The following is a 25,346-nucleotide window of genomic DNA, read 5'->3' on the forward strand; positions in this document are numbered from 1 at the left end:
CACAAGTACTCCTTTTCTTTTTGCGAATACAGACTAACACGGCTGTTACTCTGAAACCTGTGTGTACAGGACCTTTCACTAACCTCAGCCACCTCGCTCAGTGTCCACTCACTCACTACAAGTCCCGGGAGCCAGAGGGACTGGGAGCCTTGCACAAAGGCACGTGAGAAAGACACAGGGTTAGATGGTGTGTCCTAGAACACACACTGAATGAACACTGGGCAGTGTGTACCTCAACAGTGACCCCAGCAGCGTACCACCATGTGCTAAGAAAGGGCAACTCCCTCCACCACACACCTCGCTGTACAGAGATCATTAAGCCGTGTTTCCAACACACCTGCTCAGGGGTGCTGGAACAATTTGTATAGTGTGGGTGCTGAGAGCCATTCAACCAAACTCTAAACCTTGTACAGGTGTTCCAGCCCCTATGCGCCTGCTCCATTACCCCCTGTACTCACCCCACCCTGTGTCCACTCACTCTCCACCTGCTCCATTACCCCCCGTACTCACCTTTGCCCCGAGTCTTCAATACACCCCACCCTGTTCCGTTACCCCCTGTGCTCACCCTCCCCTGTGTGTCAAACACCCCTCTTGCTCCATTATCCCTCCGGTACTCACCCCCAGCCTGTGTCCTCAATACACATCCACCCACCTGCTCCATTACCCCCTGTGCTCACCCCCAGCCTGTGTCCTCCATACACCCCACCTGCTCCCTCACCCCCTGTGCTCACCCCCACCCACTGTCCCCCACACACCCCTCCTGCTCCATCACCCCCTGTGCTCACCCCCAGCCTGTGTCCTCCACACACCCCACCTGCTCCATCACCTCCTGTGCTCACCCCCACCCTCTGTCCCCCACACATCCCTCCTGCTCCATCACCCCCTGTGCTCACCCCCAGCCTGTGTCCTCAGTACACCCCTCCTGCTCCATCACCCCCTGTGTTCACCCCCAGCCTCTGTTCCCCACACACCCCACCTGCTCCATCACCCCCTGTGCTCACCCCCACCCTCTGTCCCCCACACACCCCACCTGCTCCATCACCCCCTGTGCTCACCCCCACCCTCTGTCCCCCACACACCCCACCTGCTCCGTCACCCCCTGTGCTCACCCCCAGCCTGTGTCCTCCATACACCCCACCTGCTCCCTCACCCCCTGTGCTCACCCCCACCCACTGTCCCCCACACACCCCACCTGCTCCATCACCCCCTGTGCTCACCCCCAGCCTGTGTCCTCCATACACCCCACCTGCTCCCTCACCCCCTGTGCTCACCCCCACCCACTGTCCCCCACACACCCGTCCTGCTCCATCACCCCCTGTGCTCACCCCCACCCTCTGTCCCCCACACACCCCACCTGCTCCATCACCCCCTGTGCTCACCCCCACCCTCTGTCCCCCACACACCCCACCTGCTCCATCACCCCCTGTGCTCACCCCCAGCCTGTGTCCTCCACACACCCCTCCTGCTCCATCACCCCCTGTGCTCACCCCCGCCCACTGTCCTCCACACACCCCACCTGCTCCATCACCCCCTGTGCTCACCCCCAGCCTGTGTCCTCCATACACCCCACCTGCTCCCTCACCCCCTGTGCTCACCCCCACCCACTGTCCCCCACACACCCGTCCTGCTCCATCACCCCCTGTGCTCACCCCCACCCTCTGTCCCCCACACACCCCACCTGCTCCATCACCCCCTGTGCTCACCCCCACCCTCTGTCCCCCACACACCCCACCTGCTCCATCACCCCCTGTGCTCACCCCCAGCCTGTGTCCTCCATACACCCCACCTGCTCCCTCACCCCCTGTGCTCACCCCCACCCACTGTCCCCCACACACCCCTCCTGCTCCATCACCCCCTGTGCTCACCCCCAGCCTGTGTCCTCCACACACCCCACCTGCTCCATCACCTCCTGTGCTCACCCCCACCCTCTGTCCCCCACACACCCCTCCTGCTCCATCACCCCCTGTGCTCACCCCCAGCCTGTGTCCTCAGTACACCCCTCCTGCTCCATCACCCCCTGTGTTCACCCCCAGCCTCTGTTCCCCACACACCCCACCTGCTCCATCACCCCCTGTGCTCACCCCCACCCTCTGTCCCCCACACACCCCACCTGCTCCATCACCCCCTGTGCTCACCCCCACCCTCTGTCCCCCACACACCCCACCTGCTCCGTCACCCCCTGTGCTCACCCCCAGCCTGTGTCCTCCATACACCCCACCTGCTCCCTCACCCCCTGTGCTCACCCCCACCCACTGTCCCCCACACACCCCACCTGCTCCATCACCCCCTGTGCTCACCCCCAGCCTGTGTCCTCCATACACCCCACCTGCTCCCTCACCCCCTGTGCTCACCCCCACCCACTGTCCCCCACACACCCGTCCTGCTCCATCACCCCCTGTGCTCACCCCCACCCTCTGTCCCCCACACACCCCACCTGCTCCATCACCCCCTGTGCTCACCCCCACCCTCTGTCCCCCACACACCCCACCTGCTCCATCACCCCCTGTGCTCACCCCCAGCCTGTGTCCTCCACACACCCCACCTGCTCCCTCACCCCCTGTGCTCACCCCCGCCCACTGTCCCCCACACACCCCACCTGCTCCATCACCTTTATACTCACCCCAGGCCCAGCACTCAATACACCCACCCCTCCATTAGCCCCTGTACTCACCCCACCCAGGTATCTACCTGCCACTGATCCCCCACCTAACGCCTCCCTGGACCCCCCTCCCCAGTTCCTCCCACCCCCACCTGCGCCTCCATCCCCAGATCCTCCCCCACCTGCGCCTCCCACACCCGCTCCACGCCGGCACCAGCTCCTTCCCCACGTCTCCCCTCGCCTCCCCGCCGAGCACCGGGAAGTGCGGGCGAGCAAGGGAGGGACCCGGCGGGCTCCTCCGGAGCCGCGCGGCCAGCCCGGCCTCGCTTCCCTGCTCCCGGCGCCTCCTAGCGGGGCTCCGCGGCAGCGCCGGGTGCCGGTGCCTTGCCCCAGGCACGTCCCCCCGCAGCCGCGCTCAGCCCGACTCCCAGCCCCGCTCGCGGCTGCCAGCGGGCGAGCCCACCCCCCGCGGCCAGCCAGGCAGCCCGCCCGGCGCTGCCGGAGCCAGTCGGCGCGGAGACCCGCGGCGTGTGCGCGCGGGCCAGGGCGAGGGCCAGGGCACGGCAGCGCGAGGGAGCGCCCGGCGCCTTTCGGAGCAGCAGAGGCAGCGGCAGCGGCAGCAGCATGGCCGGTCCGAGCGCCCTCTGCTCGGCGCTCGGGCTCTGCAGCATCCTGAGCCTCTGGGCTCTGCCGGCGCGGGCAGCGCAGCGGCAAGAGGACACTCTCTACATGTGGATTGATGCTCATCAAGCCAGAGTCCTGATAGGTAAGTTGGGGCTCTACGGCCCTCGCATGAGCACCGGCTCTTTGCTCCCGTCAGCGGCTCCCTGGAGGTGCCTCAGCAACGTGTTTTCCAGCCCCGTGAAATCGCCCTGCTTAGAGGCTTCAGCGAGTCACTTCTCCAAGCAGTTTGTTAACCTGCACTAGTGGGGCTCCTGCTGCAAGGCGTCGCCCTCCAGAAAGACGCACTTGAGCTCTGTGGTTTATCCGTGAACAGCGAAGTGCCAGTGGAAACTTTAGGTGGTTCAAACAGTATTGTTGTTTGTCGCATAGGAAAGGGAAAGTTCATCCCAGTGGTTAGTCTTCCCAAGAAGTAGGTGATAGCGAGAATAAACATTCCTCTACAGTAAATGTTTTTCATCATACATGAGAATCCTGCTTCATTTCCCTCTCTTTTTAGTCTGTATATTTTTGTTTTACAGGCTTTGAAGAGGATATTCTGATTGTTTCAGAGGGGAAAATGGCCCCATTCACTCATGATTTCAGAAAAGCCCAGCAGAGGATGCCAGCTATTCCAGTCAATATCCACTCTATGAATTTTACCTGGCAAGCAACAGGAAGGGTAGGTACAGACTGAGCTTGGAAGAAGAAGAAAAAAACCCCTCTTGAAATATGTTCAGCAGAGGCAAATATTTAGTTTTTAGAATATTTTAGGAAACTATTTCTGATATGTGCCAAAAAGACAGTAAAGAGTGAGCCCTTGATTTAGAATCACCTGTTATAGGAATTATTTATCTAGCATGGAAAATGTATCGTGTTTAAAAAAAAAAAAAGTCAGAATCAAACACTGTCCTTAACCCAAAGAGTTTATAATTTAATTCAGACAACATAAAACATGGGGTAACGTGGAAGGGCTGTGGACACATTATTGATGTGGAAATTATCATAAGGAAAATTCTTGGAAGAAGTAAATTTTAAAATGGGATTTTAAGAAGGAGGGTATGCTTTCTTTGCTGATAAACTAAGGATAAAAGAACCAACAAGATGAGCATGGTTAGACAACACAAGGTCATGAGGAAGACATTAGCTAGCCTTAAATGAAATTTTACAGCCCAACAGTCCATAATGTGGATACAATTTTGTTATTTTATTTTTTTAAAAAGCATAAGGTTTTAGCATATGGAGCTCTACTATGACTCATTTATTAAACACACACACGCTGTTTCAATATGCATAGTTGTGTTAAAATGGGAGCTGTGTTGCCTAGATCTATTTCTACAAAGTATAATGGCAAAACTATGCAATGTTGCAATCTATTGAGCCCACAATTCTCTATTACATTTTTTTACTGAAAAGATAAGAAGGTATGACATACTTTCATGCACAATTTGAAAGACTGATAAATATGTAAAATTTGCATAACACTGCATCATGTTGATCTAAGGTTATCATGGATACGGAAACATATTCAGCTTAACAGAAAAGAATTCTAAATAAAACAACTTTTTTTTAAAAAAAAGCAGTCTATGCATTTTATACAAGAGAATACTCAGTAAAAAATCATGTACTTTTCAAAATATTTAGTGAATATTTTGGTTATTGTTTGGTCAACTTTATAACTATGCGAGTTTTCAATTGGTTAGAAACATTTTTTTGCAAAATGATCATTTATGATTCAGGAAATCTCTTACAGCAGCTGTCATACCCTTCCATCTATGTTAGGTACTTATATTGCCCCATTACCATAGTATCTGAATGCTTTGTGCTCTTTAATATATTCATCGTCACAACACCCCTGTGAGGTAGGGAAGTGCTTTCATCCCCATTTTACAGATGAGGACTGAGGCACAGAGAAGCAAAGTCACTTGTATGGGGACTGAGGTCACAGGAGTTCTGTTTGTATCTATAGTTATATAGAAAACAAAAGTTATACCACAGAGTGCTATTTAAGTAACTAGCAGTAGTTAACATGTCCTAGGACACACATGATTGTACTGCTGTCCATGGGGGAAAAATGTCTTACTGGGTAGTGGGACTGAGACATTAGAGAGAACCCAAGTCCTTTTCCCTGTCCTCTTTTTTCTTTTCTGCTCTAAGTCCCCTTTTCTGCAACCCAGTGACCAGTTTGTTGGGAAGCTGTGATTGTAACATTTGAAATGCATGGCACTGCTCACATGCTTAAAGTTAAGCATGTGTTTAACATCTCTACTGGATTGGGGTCAGAGTATTCACCACCTTGCAGGATCAAATCCCATTTGAACAGTGACAAAGCTGCTCAATAAATCATTCCTCTTCCTCTTTAATTTATTACTGAAATCATATTAGTTAAAACTGCCTTGACATGCTTAAATATTTTAAAATTAAAAAAATAATTAATCTACACTTTCAATGGCTGTACATCTACACAGAAATGCTATTTGAATATCTCCCATGTCAAAATCAGATCAGAACTATAGAAGGAGTTTAATTTCTACAGAAACCGATTGGCATAATTGATTATTACATACTTCAGGTAAAAAAATTAAGATGAAGGGAAGGATTTAGTTAAGCATAAGACATAGCAATTATTTAAGGAGAAAAATGTTGATGTTTTAAAAACACAAACCTTAATTCTGGAATTTTTAAGGTAAGGTAAAACAAAAATGATTGGAAAAAATAATATATGGAGCTAAAGTACTATGAAAAAACCTTAACTCTGCCTCACTCCTCCTGTTTCTAAAGAAGTGTTAGCTTTCATTCATGAGTCAAATAAATGCTAAAAATAACATAGGCTATTCATTTGGTGGAAAACATATAATCCTGTTTAGTAACCACTTACAACTAACTGCCCCTATCCACCTCCGTCCTGTGCATACAGAGTATGTATATCTGAGCTGTTTGTTTCAAGTGCTGTGGATATTTAAACATGATGTATCAGTGCAGATTAGGTGAGGAGTTCTAACTCATAGGCCAGACAGAGGTGACTATGATGACTTTAAGCCAGCTTCATGTCTTCCCAATCCTGGGCTGTTCCAGGGGCTGGCGAGGCCCCTGGTATAACTGCCTGGGGAGCGTGTCTAAGTTCTGGCAGCCTCTCTGGATTGCCCTCTGGTTCTGCAGTGCTCCCTGGAATCTCCACAGTAGTGTGTGCTGTGGCCCATCCCCAATATGCCCTTCCTGTCCCAGTAGGTTCTCGGAGGCCAGCCTTACATCTGTCTTCCACAGTTTCTGTGCTAAGGATATCTTCCCCTGGTGGGAACTTTTTGACAGTCTCTATATACTGTTTTTACCTGGTGTAAAGGGGTTGGAGCCAGAATAAGATTGCCCTAGATCTTGACGGTCCATAGTCAAAGCAACGACATTAATTAGCACTGTACTGCATCTAGCACGCTGGGGTCCTGGTCCATGACTAGGGTTCTTAGGCGCTATGGTAAAACAAATAAATAAGAATAATAATTTTGAAATAACATGTACATGCACCTAATTTAACTTAATGGCAATGCTAAAAGGACAAAATTAAAGTTGTTTGTGGTAACAGAACTCCATTTTTCCAACATTTGAAAAAAGTTTTTACTTTAAATTCACATTTTCAAATATTTTCTTTTTATTTTAAATGTAAGTGCTTTTACAAATGTCCCTTGCACACACCACATGAGTACTTTGTGTTTGAAACCTTTACTCAGCCTTAGTTTTTGTCTGAGAATTTCCTTAGCTTTTTGATAACACTGACAAGAAAAAAAATACCAGTACTCTTGCTATTCAGAAAAATATATTAACCATAAATAGTAGACTGCCTCTTATCTAATAGCTGTTAATTAGCACATCATGGTCCTCTACTTGCCAGAACTGCAGCTACATGTATTCCATGATGTGTCTTTGGACTTCTCATGGTCCTTATACCCAGATGGTTTTGCCTCAGAGCTATGCAGGAGGTCTTGGGGAGTTCCAGAGTTCCTGGGACATATGAACTACACAGTACCATCTGCATGGTTTCTAATATGTACTAGTCCCCCTGCAGATCTAGCAGATCTTAGAAACCATACATACACTATTGTGCAGCTCCTATGTCCCAGGAGCTTCAACTGTTTGAGCCAATTCTCTGCTACCATGCAGCTTGCATTCCAATTTACACCTATGCAATGTGGGTGTAAAACACTAACGCATTAGAATGGAAGTGTTTTATGTCTACTTTGCACAGCTGTAATGATGACACAAGGTGCAGGGCAATGGAGAATCTGCCCTGGAGTCTGGAAACCCCTCATAGTCCTGCATGGCTGGGTAGGTCAGCTTCCCGTCAGACCTTAATTGCTTATTGAAACGAACAATTAACATTTTAAGAACTGGATTATTCTTGTATTTTGTGTAAATTGGTTTAGAAGTGATGAACAAAGATACTAAATGTAAATGCCCTAGTTATAATATTGTGATCTTTGCAGTTGGACATTTCTGTTATTTCTATATGGGGAAAAAATCTCTTTGATGTAGGAACTGTTAAAGCCATTTTCATTAATAAATGAAAAATGTTTGTTTCTTTTAATTCTTGAGCAACTCACTGGAAATAAGGGACTTCAAAAATTATGGCAAATTTTGTGGGAGGGAGAACTAAATTAAGAGTCTGATACTTGAAGGTTGTGAGTACCCTCAATACCCAGTGAGGTCAAGAGGAGCCACAGGTACTAAGCTGCTCAGTCCATTGAAGGATAGGGACCCTATTTATTAAAATTCCACCCAGTATTACCTATGCTGTGTAAACTTCATAACAGCTGTAGTTTTATGTGTAGAAAAATTGTACTTCAGAATGTTGTACAGATGTTCTGTGTTTAAAAAAAAAAAAAGTTCCCACTGGATAATATTATACATTGCATACATCTGTGTAACCACTAGAAGTCACTGGTGTTGCTTCATTTTTATATCCTGCAGATTTTTGCAAAACAAGGTATAAGTGACTTGTGGGTCTATTCTCTTCTCGATGTTGGGGGATGTGTGTGCTGAGCCTTCCTAATTTGGAGAAAAATAGTCCCGAGTGTGCTAACTGATGCTGCAACATGTTTTACTTTGCCCGCTTGAGGAAAGTCCTAGAGCATGCAGTTGGTAATAGCACTTCAGCAGTATTTAGCAATATATGAGGGGGATATAGGCTCCAAACCTTCAAACACGTATGCATATGCTTAACTCTACTAATTGGTGTTGTCCCCCTGATTTCAGTGGGACTGCTTTGGTAGTAAAATTAAGCATAGATGTGAGTGTTTGCAGGATCAGAATCAACATAAAGCAAAGGGTTTGTCAGTGAATGGGCGGTAAGTAGTGGATTATAAAAACAAAATAAGTGTCTGATTAATTCAGTGGGCAGAAGAAGAGTCAAGATCAAAAACAAGTTGGGTTTTTTTGCTCCAACAGTTACCAGTAACTGTGAATGTTGCAGCAGCAGTGTCCAGTCTGTATGGCAAGTTGTGGAGCATGTCACTCTGTGATGTTTTTCAGCATACCTTCTGTTTTGCAAAAGGAGGGTTAGGAAAAGAGATAAAATTACAACTCAGAGAGGCTGATTCTGATCTCATCGACATGGGGGTAAATCCAAAATAACTCAACCCACTTCATTGGAATTACTTTATGTTTATACTTGTGTGACTGAGATCAGAATCTGGCTCAGAATGAAGGAATAAGAAAACATGTGACTATGTTAAAAGATTTAGGTGCTTCCTCCCTCCCTCAGGAAGGTGAATAGACTCCTTTTTATATACTATTATTGGCATAATGGGAGAAACACATTTAAATATTACAAAACCACTGATAAAATAAAGGAAAAACAAAAGATGGTGGATTTCAGTTCAAATAGTATTTCAGAGGAATCACTGAACATACATAAACACCTCATTTGTACATAGCAATTACAGCAGCAATTTTTATTATTTCTAAAATGACCTAAGGTGTACAGGTCACATTTTTTTCTAATGGAATTATGACTGTTTTGGAAGTTATGATAAATGCAGTTGCAAAACTTTGGACTCTTGGGATTTACAGTAGTACCTTCACTGTGGTTTCATGTCAGCAAACAGAGGAAATACCTTGTTTTCTGACCTCTGTGCCACAATTTCAATGTGAAATGTGAATATGTTTACATACTGTGGGCATGATTTTTAAAAAGGGGGGTTTTGTATCAAAAGCACAGCTCCAAACCTTTAATATTTAGATTCTATTCTGCTGTGGTATTTTGCATCTTGGTGTTGTAGACATGCCACCAGGGATCAAAGAGTAATACTATAGAGATCCCACTTCATTTAGTAAAGCATGCATGTGCCAGCCATCTGTTCTATCTGCTGATAGAAAACAGCAGTAAGTCTCTCAAAGTTTTGCTAAAAAAAAAAAAAAAAGGCTTTATTGCTCAGTAGAAATGACTTACAAGGCACCTTATAAGCTACATCTGGTTTCCATAGTAATTTACATGGCATGTATGTAAACTACACAATTACACTTTTTACACAGCAGTGTAAAGTTGTGGAAAATAAACCCTTCAATGGAATTTTCAGTGCTTATTCTTTTCTTTAAAAATATTTCTAAAAGCAAAACAGAGATATGCTTTGAATAAAAAAGCGGAAGTAATAAAACTTTCAATGTTTTTACAGAACTAGCTGTTGACAAACACTGGAATTAAAGGGACACCAAACTTTAAAACGATATACTGGAAAAAACAGATCTCTCCCTAGGTTACTAACTATGCCTTTGAATTTTAGACCCCAATTTACTTTTCACTACTTATTGTGTTTATTTATTTTTACAGTGCTCTCAACTTGGAATGAATTACATCAATTTCACATTGGTTTATAATCAGTTTCCCTTTTAAGTTCTGAATGCTGTAAAGTTAGGGTTGCAAACTGTGCAATGGAATGATTTGTATAATAAGAACTGTTTCCAGTAAAAACAATCAATGCATTAAAACATTTGTTTTGGCCCTAGGCATTGCGCAAATCTTATTTCTGTAATATCTAAATTTCAGATCAAATTTGTGTTGACAGTATTCCTATCAAAGCATCTTATGTACATTTAAAACACATACCTGGGGCCCCATTCTCACATAGGCTATGCATAGATCTGTTATTTGACCTACATTTTTTGAAATGATAAAATATTAGGTCATATTAACAATGTTTACATTACATTCGGTCAGTTTTATTTCTAATGTTGTGCCTACCTTAGTTAGGAATAATGAGTTTTCAAAGCCACCTGAGTTTTCTTTTTACAGTAGTTTGAAAAATGTTTTCACCATTCTACGCAACTATTATCTACCACTTCCATGCTTTAAGTGGATTTGAAAGATCACATAAAGTCTGTTACATTTCCTGCCTATTATACCAATCAGGGTGAGGATACAAATTTCATATAGGTATTCTTTTTTGGAGGTAGAAAATCCCATTGCGTTAGTGAAGGACGCCTTATTTTATTTCTGTAGTTAGTCTGAGGAAGATCTACTGATGTTAATTTTTGGGGTGATGCTTTTATAGGGCCCAATTCTGCAATGTGCAGAGTGTCTCCTATGAAATGCTGAATAGTCTCCTCCCCCACAGAATGTACACTGCTGGCATCAATGGGAGTTAAGGGCACCCAGCTCCTTATAGGATCAAACTCGTATTTCCTGATTCTCTTCAGGGAAACCATAACCATACTGATGTTCTTTTTTTTAAGTTTATCCTTTTAGATTGACAGCCTGGAGCATTAATCTTGTGTTTAGCCACATAATAGTACAGTACAGTGTACACAATATAATAGTGTGAGCTTCCTCACTTTCCCCTGCTGACCTGGTTCAGCTGTGTTCTAGAGGGAGCACCTCTTGCAATTCATTCTTTATGCCCCTTCAATCCTTGGTTTTGTTTCTAAGACTGCCAACAAGGTATGGGGGTGGGGGAATCAATGCCAGTACAATGGTGGGTTTTGTGATGTGCATATGCTAGAGGTCCGTAAACCACTGGGATATTCTGGAGATGACCTCAGGAGTTGCTGGGTACTCCCTGCAGAGCATTCCTGTATAGCTAGACTTTGAGGAGTGGAAGTTCTGGAATGGGTAGCTGGCTGAAGACAGGAAAAATGGTTTGTGGCGCAACTGGAAATGGATCTGAGGCAAAGGAAGTTGGGTTTCAGATCCAGCTCAGAAGGTGAGCCAAGCTTGAAAGAAGGGCCATACCGAAGTGGGGCCTAACTTTTGTGGGGCCCTACACTGAAGTGAAAAAAGCTGGAAGACGACCTGGGGTCTGATTCTGATCTTGCCTATGTAACCTGCACACCTCCTGGGTGTGGTGTTCTGTCCCATCTAGTGGCACTGATAAAATGAGAGAGATAAAATGAGTTTGCTCTACAGCCTTAACTAACAGCCAGTTGGCTTTAGCTCATGCAGTAGAGGCTCCTGCACTAAGCTCCAGAGGCCCCAGGTTCAATCCCACCCGCTGACGACTGGGGTCTGTCGGTGTTACACCTACACTTGTGACAATCAGGAATAACTCTACGGAAAGAAATGCAGTTATACTGATGTAAAAACAGTGAGGGTGAGAGGAGAATCAAGCCCATGGTTTGAAGATCTACTGGCTCTGGAAAGTCTAAGTTACTGAAGACTCCAACATCGGGGGCCTGGATTCTCCGTTGTGTTATACCACCTTAACAGCAATGTAACTCCACTGGTTTCAAAACACGTATGCCCTCTAACACAATTTGGGCAGATTCTTTGGCCCACCAAGAATGCAGCACAAAATGAACTTAAACCTGGGGAGGAGAGGACACGTTGGGTATGGAGTTGGGGCGTAGTGAAGCCAAGCTCCTCTATGCCTGATCCTCTGCTGGTGTAAGGGCTGCTAGTCACAGAAATCACTGTAGGGCCCTTGCTGCACTAGCTTCTGCTGATACTGGCTCCCCAAGGTCCAGGGAACCACAAATGGCTTGCTGCAGCAACCGCTCACCATTACTTCTGAGTACAGCCCGGACATAGTAGAGAATTAGAACCCTTAAATTCAACCATACTATCGCCAACAATGCACTCAAAGTACTGAAAAATCACATTGCATTGCCCAAACTTACCTCAGACCTCTAAATGTGTTTTGTTATATGACATTATAAATAGACATCTGAAACAATGTGTATGTGTACATTTCACCAGTATTAGGGGATGGTTTGGCTTGGTGCTGCATATTACACAGTTGATCGGACTTTTTCAAAAGTCATAGGGTAAATAGAAGTTTATTATGTTTTTGATAAGTTACTCTACGTATGTGATCGGCAGCTTTGTATTTTTTCTCCATTTGGTTTGTGCAGATGCCAAGTTTGTCATTCTCAGATAATAATTTGTCCTGGGAACTGGCATGGTGATTACATTACTTAATGATGTAGTACTAGAAAGTGGTGCATTACAGTGTGGGTGAAGTTCAGTTCCTTGATGTGTGCACCAAAGTAATAGTACTGTTATACAGAAAGTGAGTATGTTATAGTGGGTATTACTTTGTTTTATTGCTGGGTACCAGCACCATCATGATAGTGATGGGCTAATAATTGAAGACTGGTTTCAGTATTGAATGCAGTTGTTACCTTAACGTACAACTTCCTTCCTTTTAGTGTTTGTGTTTTTGTGGGAAATTGCACTTGAGCCAACTGAGCTAACGGTTTTGTGTGTCTGAATTTCCTTTTTGTAATTTAGTGTACATAAATATGAGGGCTGAGGACTCACGGCTGGTGACTGGATGGGAGTGCTGGAGAGAGGGACTGGCATGGTGAGCCGGGTTCAGCTAGTTTCATAAAGCAGTAGAAGCCTGACTCTATAAATCCCTGTGGTTTGAGATCCTTCTCTCTTCATGCAGTACCTTGCTAGCTGAGGTGCTCGAACTGACAGTCCCCTGGTTTAACGAGGAAGATGCTACTGGCAGGATGTTCTCTCTGAAGGGCCTCTGACACTCAAACTGTGTCTTGCAATTGATCAGACAGAGCCTGAATCTGTTAGTCTTCAGAGCACGTAGCAAGATCAAGTCGGGTCTCCTGCAATAGATCTTCCCACAGAGTTCCACTACTGAGGCTTCTCTGCCTCTGAGTCCTACCACTGTTCAAGGAACCCCTCACTAGGACTAACCCCTTGTTATGGGCCTCCTCCTCTCAGGTCTTCACCCCACGTCTCCCTGCGGTGTTCCACTCCAAAGACCTCCCCACAATCGGGGTCCCAGCTTTGGTCAGTTCTCACCAGCAGTTCTGTTCCAGCTCTCCTCAGGACTCAGCTCTTTCTGCTAGGTCTCCTGTAGCTCTCTCCCAAGCCACTCTTGCCAGCTCTCACCTGCTGCTTCCTGTCTCTGGCTCCTCTCAGTCTCCTGGTCTCTCTTCTCCCAGTCTCATTCCTCTAGGACCCAGATGCCCTCTCATAAATCTAACTGGGGTCAGCTTCTGAAAGGGCTAGTATCACCTTGTGACAAGTACATAATTTATATTTCATTTTGTAAAGTGCTTTTAGATCCTTCAAAATGGAAGTCACACTATTATATATAGATATATAGACAGTGAAAGGAATATGAAAAGAATATAAAAAGAGGAACTGGTAAGGAAGTGGGCCGAAGTGATAAGGAAGTGTTGGGTCTGAGACAGAGAGGACCAGAGGTGTGGACTGAACAACACTGAAGTAGGCCCCTGCAAGCAGCGAAGCCTGAAGAGAAGACTTGGACTGGACTTTTGTTATCTTACAGTTTAGTTTGTTAACGAGTCATACTCCAAGGAAAAAGAGGCATGTGGACCGTATCTTAAAGCAGGCAGAAAATTTACCTGCCAACCAGTCTGTACACTGAACTGTGATCATAGAATCATAGCAATGTAGGACTGGAAGGGATCTCAATAGATCATTTAGTCTAGCCCCTGGCACTGAGGCAGCTCTAAGTATGAAAGTAGATAACTAGACCATCCCTGACAGGTGTTTAATTCACCTGTCCTTAAAAACCTCCAATGACAGAGATTCTACAATCTCCCTACGTAATTTGTTCTAGTGCTTATCTACCATTACAGTTGGAAGTTTTTCCTAATGTCTAAGTTAAATCTCCCTTGCTGCAATTTAAGCTCATTGCTTCTTGTCCTATCTTCAGTAGTTAAGAACAATTTATCACCCTCCTCTTTATAACAACCTTTTACATACTTGAAGACTGTTATCATGTCCCCGTCCCCCCCCACCCCACCCAGTCTTCTCTTCTTCAGACTAAACAAACTCAATTTTTTCATTCTTTCCTCATAGGTCATGTTTTCTAGACCTTTAATCATTTTTGTTGCTCTCCTCTGGACTTTCTCCAATTTGTCCACATCTTTCTGGTGCCCAGAACTCGACACAGTACTCCAGTTGAGGCCTCATCAGTGCTGAGAGGAGTGGAAGAGTTACTTCCCATGTTTTGCTACAACATTCCTGCTAGTACATCCCAGAATGATGTTTGCTTTTTGTTGTTGTTGTTGCAACAGTATTACATTGTTGACTCATATTTAGTTTGTGATCCACTATAACCCCCAGATCCTTTTTCTACAGTGCTCCTTTCTAGGCAGTCATTTCCCATTTTGTATTTATGCAATTGGGTAGTCCTTCCTAAGTGTAGTACTTTGCATTTGTCCTTATTGAATTTGATCCTGTTTAATTCAGACCGTTTCTCCAGATTGTCAGGATTGTTTTGAATTCTAATCCTGTCCTCCAAAGTGCTTGCAACTTCCAGCTTGGTATCATCTACAAACTTTACAAGTGTATTCTCAAGGCCATTATCCAAATCATTGATGAAGATATTGAATAGAACCACTCGATATGCCCTTCCAGTTAGATTGTGAACTGTTGATAACTGCTCTCTGAGTATGGTTTTCAAGCCAGGTTTGCACCCACATTATATCGGTGAAAAACATAAGGATTCAAGTTATCGGTAGTATGAATATGGAAATGCCTCATTCATTTGCAGCAAAGAAGCTAATCGAAGGGTGCATCTGAAGGAGTATCATAAACAAAACAAGCAAAGTTATGCCATTGTATAATTCCATGGTGAGGGGGTCCCACTAACCTTACAATTAGGAGGTTTTTCCTAATATCTAACCTAAATCTCCCTTGCTGCAATTTAAGCCTAAGACTGCTGCACCCAATTTTGGGTATATATTTAATTCCATAATATATACTTTCTGGAGATGTTTCAGAGAAGAGCTACTAAGCTCATCAAAAGATCGTTGTGGGAGTTAAATTTCCACAGTCTGTTTAGCTTGGAGAAGAGGCTGTTGTAGTGAATCTTATTGAAGTGTTTAAACACGAAAAATGGAATAATAAGGACTTGGGTAAAGACCTGTTTCAACTAAGCAACAAGAAAACATGTGGACACTTCTGATCTCTCCCCTCACCCCATCCCAAGTATAGATTAGAAGTGAAAGTTTAGTTTGTTTTGTTTGGTCGTTTTTAAACCCATATGATACTCGCCATTTGGACTTTTATTTCTGGAGGTACTGGTAGAATCCAACTTACTAGGATATGTGGGGGAGAGGGGGAAACGGACAATTATTTATTGACTTCTCTAGCACTTACCGCCATAGCTGCTGAACACTCTAATTAGAAAAAACATATTAAAAAAGATAAAATGTATATATGCTACCCATAATAAATTATAACATTAAAACTAAAAATACCACTTTCCTGACTGTTTCTAGCAAACATTCACAGAATAACCATTCGCTGAGATAAACAACTAACTAAAGTTTAAAAAAAAAACCAACCGAATGCTAAAGGAAATAAATAAGCCTGACATCAAGCCTGACAAATTCAAATTCTGGCCAAAGGCAACACATTCCCCAAACAGGGGCTCTCTAATGAGAAGACCTGCTACCAGGCCTGAGAGTTCAACCACAGAAATCATTAGCTAGAGAATTCCAACCACCCTCAAGTACTACCGTTGGCTATGTCTATTAGTTTGGAGACTATTAAGGGCTTTTAAAGAGAACAGGGAGCCAATTCAGAGATTTGAGCACTGGTATTATGTGCTTATAATGACCCGCCCATCTCTGGAATTGGGCAGGTACATTCTGGACCAGATGACAATTTTGAGTGACCATCAAAAGTAGCTCTAACTAGTGTGCACAACAGTAGTCTGTCTAAAGGTGATAAAGGCATAGATAACTGGAGAGGTCACACAAACTTTTGGTCAGTTGTAGAAGATGAAATGCACCATGGACTACCATCACTACCTGAAAATCTAGGAGTAGTGATGTATCCAACAGGAATCTTAGATTGCAAACCATTTAGGCAAAATTCAAGCATGCTGGACACTTTCAATAACTGGTACAGACACCACCTGAGCCAATTCCTTTTAAAGGTTCAGTAAATGTTGGTCTGATCTTTTCAAGTTTGGTTCTCAGCTAGTTCATATTCATTCAGGTCTCTTACTGAGCCAGGCACTGGTAAATAAAATTTAAAATTAAGTTTGGTGAAAAAAGAGATCGGTACGCTGATGTCACTTCCTCCTAAAGTCAGTTTCCCCATATGGTCTGACACTGAATAGACGTGAGTGACAAGATATGCAAGATCCCACATGAGGGCCCTCAAGGAGGATGAACAGTTGCCCAGCATCACACTCTGGGATCTCTCTGAGGATGGAAATAATTCACTTATGCCTGCAAGTTGTTTACCTATGGATGCTCTGTGCTCACAAGCACCAGATAGCCAAATCTGGAATGGGGAAAGAATTTTCCACCCTGGGTTTTGGTTTGTGTAGGGCTGTGTTTTGTGTTTTTTGGGGGGGTTTTGAGTGTTTTTTGGCCTTCTTCTAGATTTGCCTAGAGCACATCTGTTAGGATTAGGTGAGCATGATCAAATTTCTGTGATTGCAGTCTGTGATCCTTCCTTCATGTACCCTTTCATTGCTAGAGTCCTCCCTTTCTGGTCAGGGTTGTGACAGAATGCAAAAGCTTACACTGCACCACCTGTCTTGTGGATATAAATTATAGGACTTCACAACATCACAAACCACTCATGCTTCACTCGTTGGTTACCATACCAGCAGAACCCCTTTGAGCATTATACTACCCCTTGATGTAACTCACAATTGTGTTGTATCTACGTGAATATCTTGTTTAGTGAACTGACCATTTTTACTTGCCCTGCCAATCATTTGCAGTCATGTATACCTTATAATTCATAGACCTGATGTCAACTCAGGCACTCATATGATGGTATGCCTACACAGATAAAATGACATTTTTATTCATTTCTAAAACTCCAATTTTTAAAGCATTTAAAGTGTTGAACTTTGAAAAGAGACCTTTGAAAGGAAATGCTGACAGCTCTTTTTCTGGACAGCGAAATAGTTTCTCCGGTAACATGTAACCAAATTCTGTAAATTTATTAAATTAATGAAATTAATTAAATGGCAAATTATGAAAAGGTCATAAATGCACTGTGAGAATCTTCTGACAACATGAGCAGTTATTTAACAGCTTGGTAATAAACTGAAATAATGAAATACTGAGGAGGTATTTTACATGAGTCAAAGAGCAGTTTGTTCCCATTCATCTTTCTTTTTGAAGAGAGCGTTCAGCGACCAGATTCAGCCGGTTACAATGGGAGTTGTACCTACTTACCACAGAGCAGAATTTGATCTCTGCATCTGAAAGCCGAATAACAAAATGAAATATAATTATCTCTTCACATCTGCTCTAGAAGTTAGTTTCTTATAATCTTACAAAGTATCTTAAGCTAAAAAGGTCCACATTCCCATAACTACAGTCTGGTGTTATTGTAGATGTGCTAGTTATCCATGTTGTGTGATTAACTCCATATTTTGAAATGTGGGAACTGGTAGTGGCAGGAGTATTTTCAACACAAAAAATGTGTCCTGTATCAGTAGATGTACCATCCTCTACATGAGCCTTATAAATCTCTGGTTTAGTTTATTAGATTGCAGACTTTCAGTCAAGAAAACACCCTCCAACCTGAAATAGGAGACTGAAACATGCAAAGATGTGTCCCACCTTTCCCCCGGGGGCGGGGAGGCATTATACTTGAGTAACTGTATTGTTAATGCTGCACTGTGCAACTCCAGGCATGTTTATTAGTTGGGCCTAATGTACATCAATATTGGATGCAACATTTGCTGTCAAACACTGATACGGATACAGATTTTTTTTGCAAATTTCAAAGTACTGATCCCACATGGTTGAAGGGTTTTCTTTTTTAGCACTATACATGGTATTAAAAGATTTTCTGTCATCCTATTCAGTTAACTTGGATTGTAGGCTTTGTTGGGCAAAGACCATCTTTTCATTATGATGTGTACAGGGCCTAGCACAATGGTGCCCTGCTTCCTGACTGGGGCCTCTGGGCACTACCAGAATAGAGATAATTAACTAATGACTTTTATAGTGTCAAAAGTGTGCTAGACACTTGGCAGAAAACAAGCAGAACAAGCAGAAAAGCCAGGCCCCTGGAATGCACAGCTTACAATCGTATTTCAGACTTTCTACATTGAGTGGGAGGAATACACAATAGACAATGCATAGGCTAAGGAGGACAAGGATGTGTGTGTATTTGGGGGTGCAGCGTATGTGTGGATTTTGGCAGCCCCGAAGCAGCAGGAGTGACTGCAAAAAGGCAGCACCACAGATCATCTGTGTACTAGGGTTTGGACTATAGAGTGCTCTTCTCCCACCCACAGTAGGAAGTCCACAGGAAGGAGCCCATTTTTTGCACACTTTGGAAGGTCTTCAGGAGAGTCCTGCACAACTTTACAATAAACTCAAATAGAGTAAGGTATATAGTACCCTTCTTAACCGTAGAGCTCCTAACATGTACTCAAATTCTCTGGTACATTTTATAGAATCCACATGAGGGAGCCACTTTACTGTATGCACCATTTTAAATGACACTTAAGGCACATTGGACTTACTAGTGCACACGTTCCTCGGATCAAATGCACAAGAGAGAGGTCCTCTCCTATGCACCATAGCAGCTTCACAGCTCAGAAAAGGCATAGCCTGACTGGTGGATTTCCTCACTGCACAGCTCCCGCCATACCTTTTACAGTCTCCAAATGCGTGTAACCCAGTAATATAGTATACCTGTCCAATCTGTAGTGCAACACTTTGCAACAAAGGATTACGCAGCACATGGCATGATTGTCAGCTAGACCACCAACATGCAACACACCTTTCAGTTCAGTGTCATGCACATACAATTCATAGCATGGCTGGCATGCCACAGGGAAAGGTTTCTCATTTTTTTGAGAGAGAGATGTCACACTCCTTTAAATGATGCACACACACACACACCCCCCCACACACACATTGTGTGTAAGTAATTGGGATCCTTTGATGTTCTGAAGCCCTTTTTGAGGAATAATATTTCTGGGAATTTTAAAAAATGGCACTTATGAATCAGGGTAATCCCTTCAGTCATTTCTGACCGCTTAAACGTTCCTTACAGAAGGCCTGGTTCTACTCTCACGTATACCTTCTATGCACAAGTGGAACCCTATTGACTTCATTGAAGTTATTCTCAATCTATAATGCTCTAAACAAGTGAAGAATCAGATCCCATATGTCTGGGTGCAAGATTGTGGATTTGGATTTTTCATTTACCTGAAAAATAAGCCTAATATATGGTAGCCACGTGGCTACATAGCTGGGGACGCTCAAGGGGAGGAGCTGTTCTTATGCTGCCTGGAATATGGAATGTACATTTCCTAAACAGGCACAAGTTCTGCCTGTTTCAGGCAGTGCCATCTGAGGAGCCAGCATCTTGCATACAACTCTGAGTCTGATTCCTCCCTCACACACCAGGGTAAATCAATGAAGTTACCTAGGTGCGAAAGGCAAAAAAATCAGGTCACTTATTTTTACCTATGCCACAAGACTCTCTTTGGAGATCCTACATCACAAACGGGGATCTAAAAAGCTGTGCTTCATGGAAGATGGATCCTGCACTGTTGGCCAATATGCTGCTCGCTCTCTTTAACATGTCATGAGTGGCAGTGGAGTTATTCCTTAAACGACAAAGGCAAGAGCAGTTCGACATTGATCTCGTCACGTGTAGTAGCTACAACACAAGATTGCTTGTGGCATTCATGGAGGTGCTGACCACAGTGAAACACTGCTCTTGGGCTCGGGAAACAAGCACTGAGTGGTGGGATCACATCGTCATGCACATCTGGGATGACGAGCAGTGGCTGCAGAACTTTCAGATGAGGAAAGCCACATTCATGGGATTGTGTGATGAGCTCGCCCCAGCCGTGCAGCACAAGGACATGAGAATGAGAGCTGCCCTGCCACTGGAGAAGTGCGTGGCGACTGCACTGTGGAAGCCGGCTACTCCAAACTGCTACAAATCGGTCGCTAACCAGTTCGGAGTGGGAAAGTTGACCGTTGGATTCGCGTTGACGGAAGTGTGCAGGGCCGTTAATCGCATCCTGCTCTGAAAGACTGTGACTCTGGGCAATGTGTGTGACATTGTGGATGGCTTTGCACAAATGGGCTCCCCTAACTGCAGAGGGTCAATAGATGACATGCATATTCCAATTCTGGCACCAGACCACCTAGCCACTGAGTACATTAATTGCAAGGGGTATTTCTCAATGGTTCTCCAGGCGCTTGTGGATCATTGTGGGTGTTTCACAGACATTAACGCAGGCTGGTCCAGAAAGGTGCATGACGCACACGTCTGTTGGAACACTGGCCTGTGCAGGAAGCTGCAAGCAGGGACTTCCTTCCCGGACCAGAAGATCACCGTAAGGAAAGGCGAAATGCCCATTTTGATCCTGGGAGATGCTGTCTACCCCTTAATGCCATGGCTTATGAAGCCATTCACGGGGCACCTTGACAGCAGCAAGGAGCGGTTCAACAACAGGCTGAGCAAGTGCAGAATCACTGTTGAGTGTGCTTTTGGATGTTTAAAGGCCCGCTGGCACTGCCTATATGGGAGGCTGGACCTGGCTGATGACAATATTCCTATGCTTATAGCCGCGTGCTGTACCCTTCATAACATTTGTGAAGGGAAGCGGGAAAGCTTCACTCAGGGCTGGACCGCTGGGGCTCAGCACTAGGAGGCTGGATTTGAGTAGCCAGAGACCAGGGCTATTAGAGGGGAGCAGCGCGGGGCCATAAGGATCAGGGATGCCTGGAGGCAGCAATCTGAAGCTAAAAGCCGCTAATATCTGTTGCTATGCTCAGGAGTGCAGTGCTTGTAATACTAGGAGGGGATGGTGATTGGTGCAGACGATGCACTGTGAAGGTGTAAGAAAATTGCCTGTTGCTTTGCAGGGCTCTGTTTGCTTTCAAGTAATGGAATAAAGATTGTTTTCAAACCAAAACAATTTTATTAAAAAACAACAACCGGAGGAGAGAGACAAACAAAATAACACATCACCACTCAGGGGGATGGGGGAAGGGAGGGTCCCAAGAGGAGGTGGGGTCCCAGGACGGTTAAAGATTTGTGTATGTCCAGGTATCATATACAACCTTCTCCTGTGGAGTACAGTGCAGGAGGTACTGTACTTCAGCAGGGCTAAACTGCAGAGGGAGGGGCATTGAGTGCAGTGAGTGCTGGGAGTCCGCAGGGCTGGACTGTGACGGGAAGGAGTAGAATGCAGCGGGTACAGACTGGAGCCAGGAGATTTATAAGAATGTGTTGGCAGTGTGTGTGGGGCGAATGGGAAAGAGTTTTGCAACAGCGGCTGCAGGGGAGGGCGGGCGCGGAGCTGCTCGGTTTGCAGTGCTAGTAGCTCCTACAATGTGTCCGCTTGGCGCTCCATAACTTTTAAGAACCACTCCGTAGCTTCGTTCTGGCGCGCCTCATTCTCCTTTCGGTTCCTCTTCTCGCTGTCCCGCCACTCCTTCAATTCTTGTTTTTCAGCTACGGAGTGCATCATGACATCACGCAGAAAGTCCTCTTTAGTTCTTCCTGGGTACTTTCTAATTCTGTGCAGCCGTTCAGTTGGCGATTAACAAAGAGGGATGCTGGGTTCCCAAGGTCAGATCTGTGAAGCCAAAATGCAATGTTTTACAGAAGCAGTATTGTTTGCAACACATAGACTGCTGATTCAGTGATTTAAAACACAGCCACTATTCATATACCTATCACTAATTGGCTGACCCCAGGCAAGCATACATGATCCACAAAACCCCCCAAATGGTGAGTAACTGCAGGGGCAGGAGAAATCAGTGTTCCAGGACTTTTCCATACACTGGGCACATGACTCTTCTGGAGAGCCAGCACTGTAAGGGGGGCCTATAATCATTACTGTCCCCACGTTTTCCACAAGCTGTGTTCATTATGGAAGATATCTTTTTGCTGAGGGTGAGCAGGGAATCAAGGGAGGGTCTTCTTCAAGACTGAGGCTTCCGCCCTGGCCCTTATGCGGCTCGCCTGTGTGCAGCAATGGTCTCTCCCCCCATGACGGCAGAGTGGCGTGGGAAAGTTACCCTTAATGGGGCAAGAAACAAAGCAGCTCTGCCAAAGAACGTGCGGCAGCGGATTGCCCAGTATCTCCATGAGAGTTTCGTGGAGATCTCTGAGGCAGATTCCCGTGAAATGAGGGAGTCGATCAACACCGCATTCCGCTGCTCAGACTAGGCATGTGGTGGTACGAACATCATACAGACACAAGCCTGCTTTCTTCAATCCTCCTGCCCCCAACAACTCGCTTCACTGATTCCCAAAATGATTCCCAAAATCAAAGCCACTTACCAGGGGCCTCCTTTCCTGTTTGCACTTCTCCAAGCTCCAACAGCTGTGACTGGCTAGCCTCTTCCAGGGTAGAGAAGAGCTCCTGGCTGCATGCATCTCTGACCTCCTAGTCATCCTTTGCCTCTGGGTCCCCCTCCCCTTCCACATCCTCATCCAAGATTTCCTCCTCCTGGCTCAGTCCACTCTCAACTGGCACGCAAGCCACCGAAATATCCACAGTGGAGGTGGGTTCGCCACCGAGTATCACGTCCAGCTCTTTGTAGAACTGGCAACTCGTGGGCACAGCACCAGAGCGGCAGTTTGCCTCCCACACCTCATGGTTGGTGTTCCGCAGCTCCTTCATGTTGACCCTGTATTGCAGTGTGTCCCAGTCATGGCCCCTTTCTGTCATGCAATGTGAAATCTGTCCATAGGTATCATAATTCCTACGGCTGGAGCGCAGCTGGGACTGGACAGCCTCCTCTCCCCAAATGCTGATGAGGTCCAGTAGCTCGGCATTGCTCCAAGCAGGGGATCGCCTGGTGTGTGGAGCAGGCCTGGCCACCTGGAAAGATATGCTGAGACCACTGCATGCATCACCGAGCAAACAGGAAGGGGACTTTGAAAATTCCCAGGGAATTTAAGGGGTGGCGCTCACAGTTGGTCACCCAAGGGCAAGGCAGTAGAGTTCAAACCAATGACCAGAGAGGCGAGAACAGGCGTTGTGGGACACCTCCCGGAGGCCAATCGTAGCACTGTAATCAACCACGGTGTCTACACTGGCACCGTGGTGCTGTAGCCCCGGTGGAGAAAGCTGTATGCCTTTCGTTGAGGTGATTTTTTTTTTTTACAGTGCTGCAGCTGTGCAGTTTCTGCGCACTAAGTGGCTTGGCAGTGTGTACACCTCAGGAGTTACAATGCAGAAAGCTGCTTTACTGCGCAGAAACTTGCCAGTGTAGACAAGGCCTTAGATATCAACCTCCACAGAAGCCTGTCTCCATCAGAGTACAGGGTTCAGAAGCCTTTGGCCATGAGAAACCGTGTCATTCATTTCCCAGTCATATCCATCAGGGCTCTGATGTCTCAGATCAGAACGGTTCTCTTGCACCAGCTCTCTGTTGTGAGTGACATGCTGTCAAGGTTCCTTCCCCACTCCGAACTCTTGGGTACAGATGTGGGGACCTGCATGAAAGACCCCCTAAGCTTATTCTTACCAGCTTAGGTTAAACGCTGCCACCACCAACGTGTCTAACAATAACAACAGGGGAAGTGCCCACTTGGAAACGTCTCCCCCTCCAAAATCCCCCCAAGCACTACACCCCCTTTCCTGGGGAAGGCTTGATAAAAATCCTCACGAATTTGCATAGGTGAACACAGACCTAAATCCTTGGATCTTAAGAACAATGCAAAGCAATCAGGTTCTTAAAAGAAGAATTTTAATCAAAGAAAAAGTAAAAGAATCACCTCTGTAAAATCAGGATGGTGAATACTTTACAGGGTAATCAGATTCAAAACACAGAGAATCCCTCTAGGCAAAACCTTAAGTTACAAAAAGACACAAAAACAGGAATATACATCCCATTCAGCACAACTTATTTTATCAGCCATTTAAACAAAACAGAATCTAATGCATATCTAACTAGATTGCTTACTAACTCTTTACAGGCATTCTGACCTGCATTCCTGCTCTGGTCCCAGCAAAAGCATCACACAGACAGAGAGAAGTCTTTGTTCCCCCCCCCCCCCCAGCTTTGAAAGTATCTTGTCTCCTCATTGGTCATTTTGGTCAAGTGCCAGCGAGGTTACCTTAGCTTCTTAACCCTTTACAGGTGAAAGGGTTTTTCCTCTGGCCAGGAGGGATTTAAAGGTGTTTACCCTTCCCTTTATATTTATGACACGCCCCCCCAAATCACAGATAGGGTTAAACGCTGGCTGTGATTTCTTCCTGGAGCTCTAGGAAAAAACAGAGTTAATAAGACACATGCACCTCTAAATATACTACCAAGTATATAAAGACTAACAATATTTTTCACATCTCAAGGATGATTTTAACCAGTTGATTCTGGGAAACTTTCATGGGAGAGTACATCAGCCACTTTGTTAGAAGCTCCTGCGATGTGTTGTATGTCGAAATCAAAATCTTGGAGAGCTAAACTCCACTGAATAAGTTTTTTGTTATTTCCCGTGGTGGTATGAAGCCACTGTAGCGCAGCATGGTCGGTTTGCAGGTGGAAATGTCGTCCCCAAACATATGGGCATAGCTTTTCCAGAGCGTAGACGATGGCGTAACATTCTTTTTCACTGACTGACCAGTTGCTTTCCCTCTCAGACAGCTTCTTGCTGAGAAACGCCACAGGGTGGAATTCTTGATCCGGTCCTTTC

The 25,346-nt window shown here is 45.2% G+C and overlaps 1 protein-coding gene across 1 annotated transcript in view; it reads left to right on the forward strand.

Annotated features, from left to right (window-relative positions):
* Window positions 1–2,970: 2,970 nt before the first annotated feature.
* The window catches only part of WIF1 (WNT inhibitory factor 1), a 54,892-nt gene continuing 32,516 nt past the window's right edge, over window positions 2,971–25,346 (forward strand). The window contains exons 1-2 of the mRNA XM_037887250.2: window positions 2,971–3,365; window positions 3,802–3,941. Of these exons, the coding sequence (XP_037743178.1) occupies window positions 3,224–3,365; window positions 3,802–3,941 (282 nt within the window). The 5' untranslated portion in view covers window positions 2,971–3,223. The remainder of the gene's footprint in view (window positions 3,366–3,801; window positions 3,942–25,346) is intronic.

The sequence above is a fragment of the Chelonia mydas genome, chromosome 1, assembly GCF_015237465.2.
Source record: "Chelonia mydas isolate rCheMyd1 chromosome 1, rCheMyd1.pri.v2, whole genome shotgun sequence".
Lineage (NCBI taxonomy): Eukaryota > Metazoa > Chordata > Testudines > Cheloniidae > Chelonia > Chelonia mydas.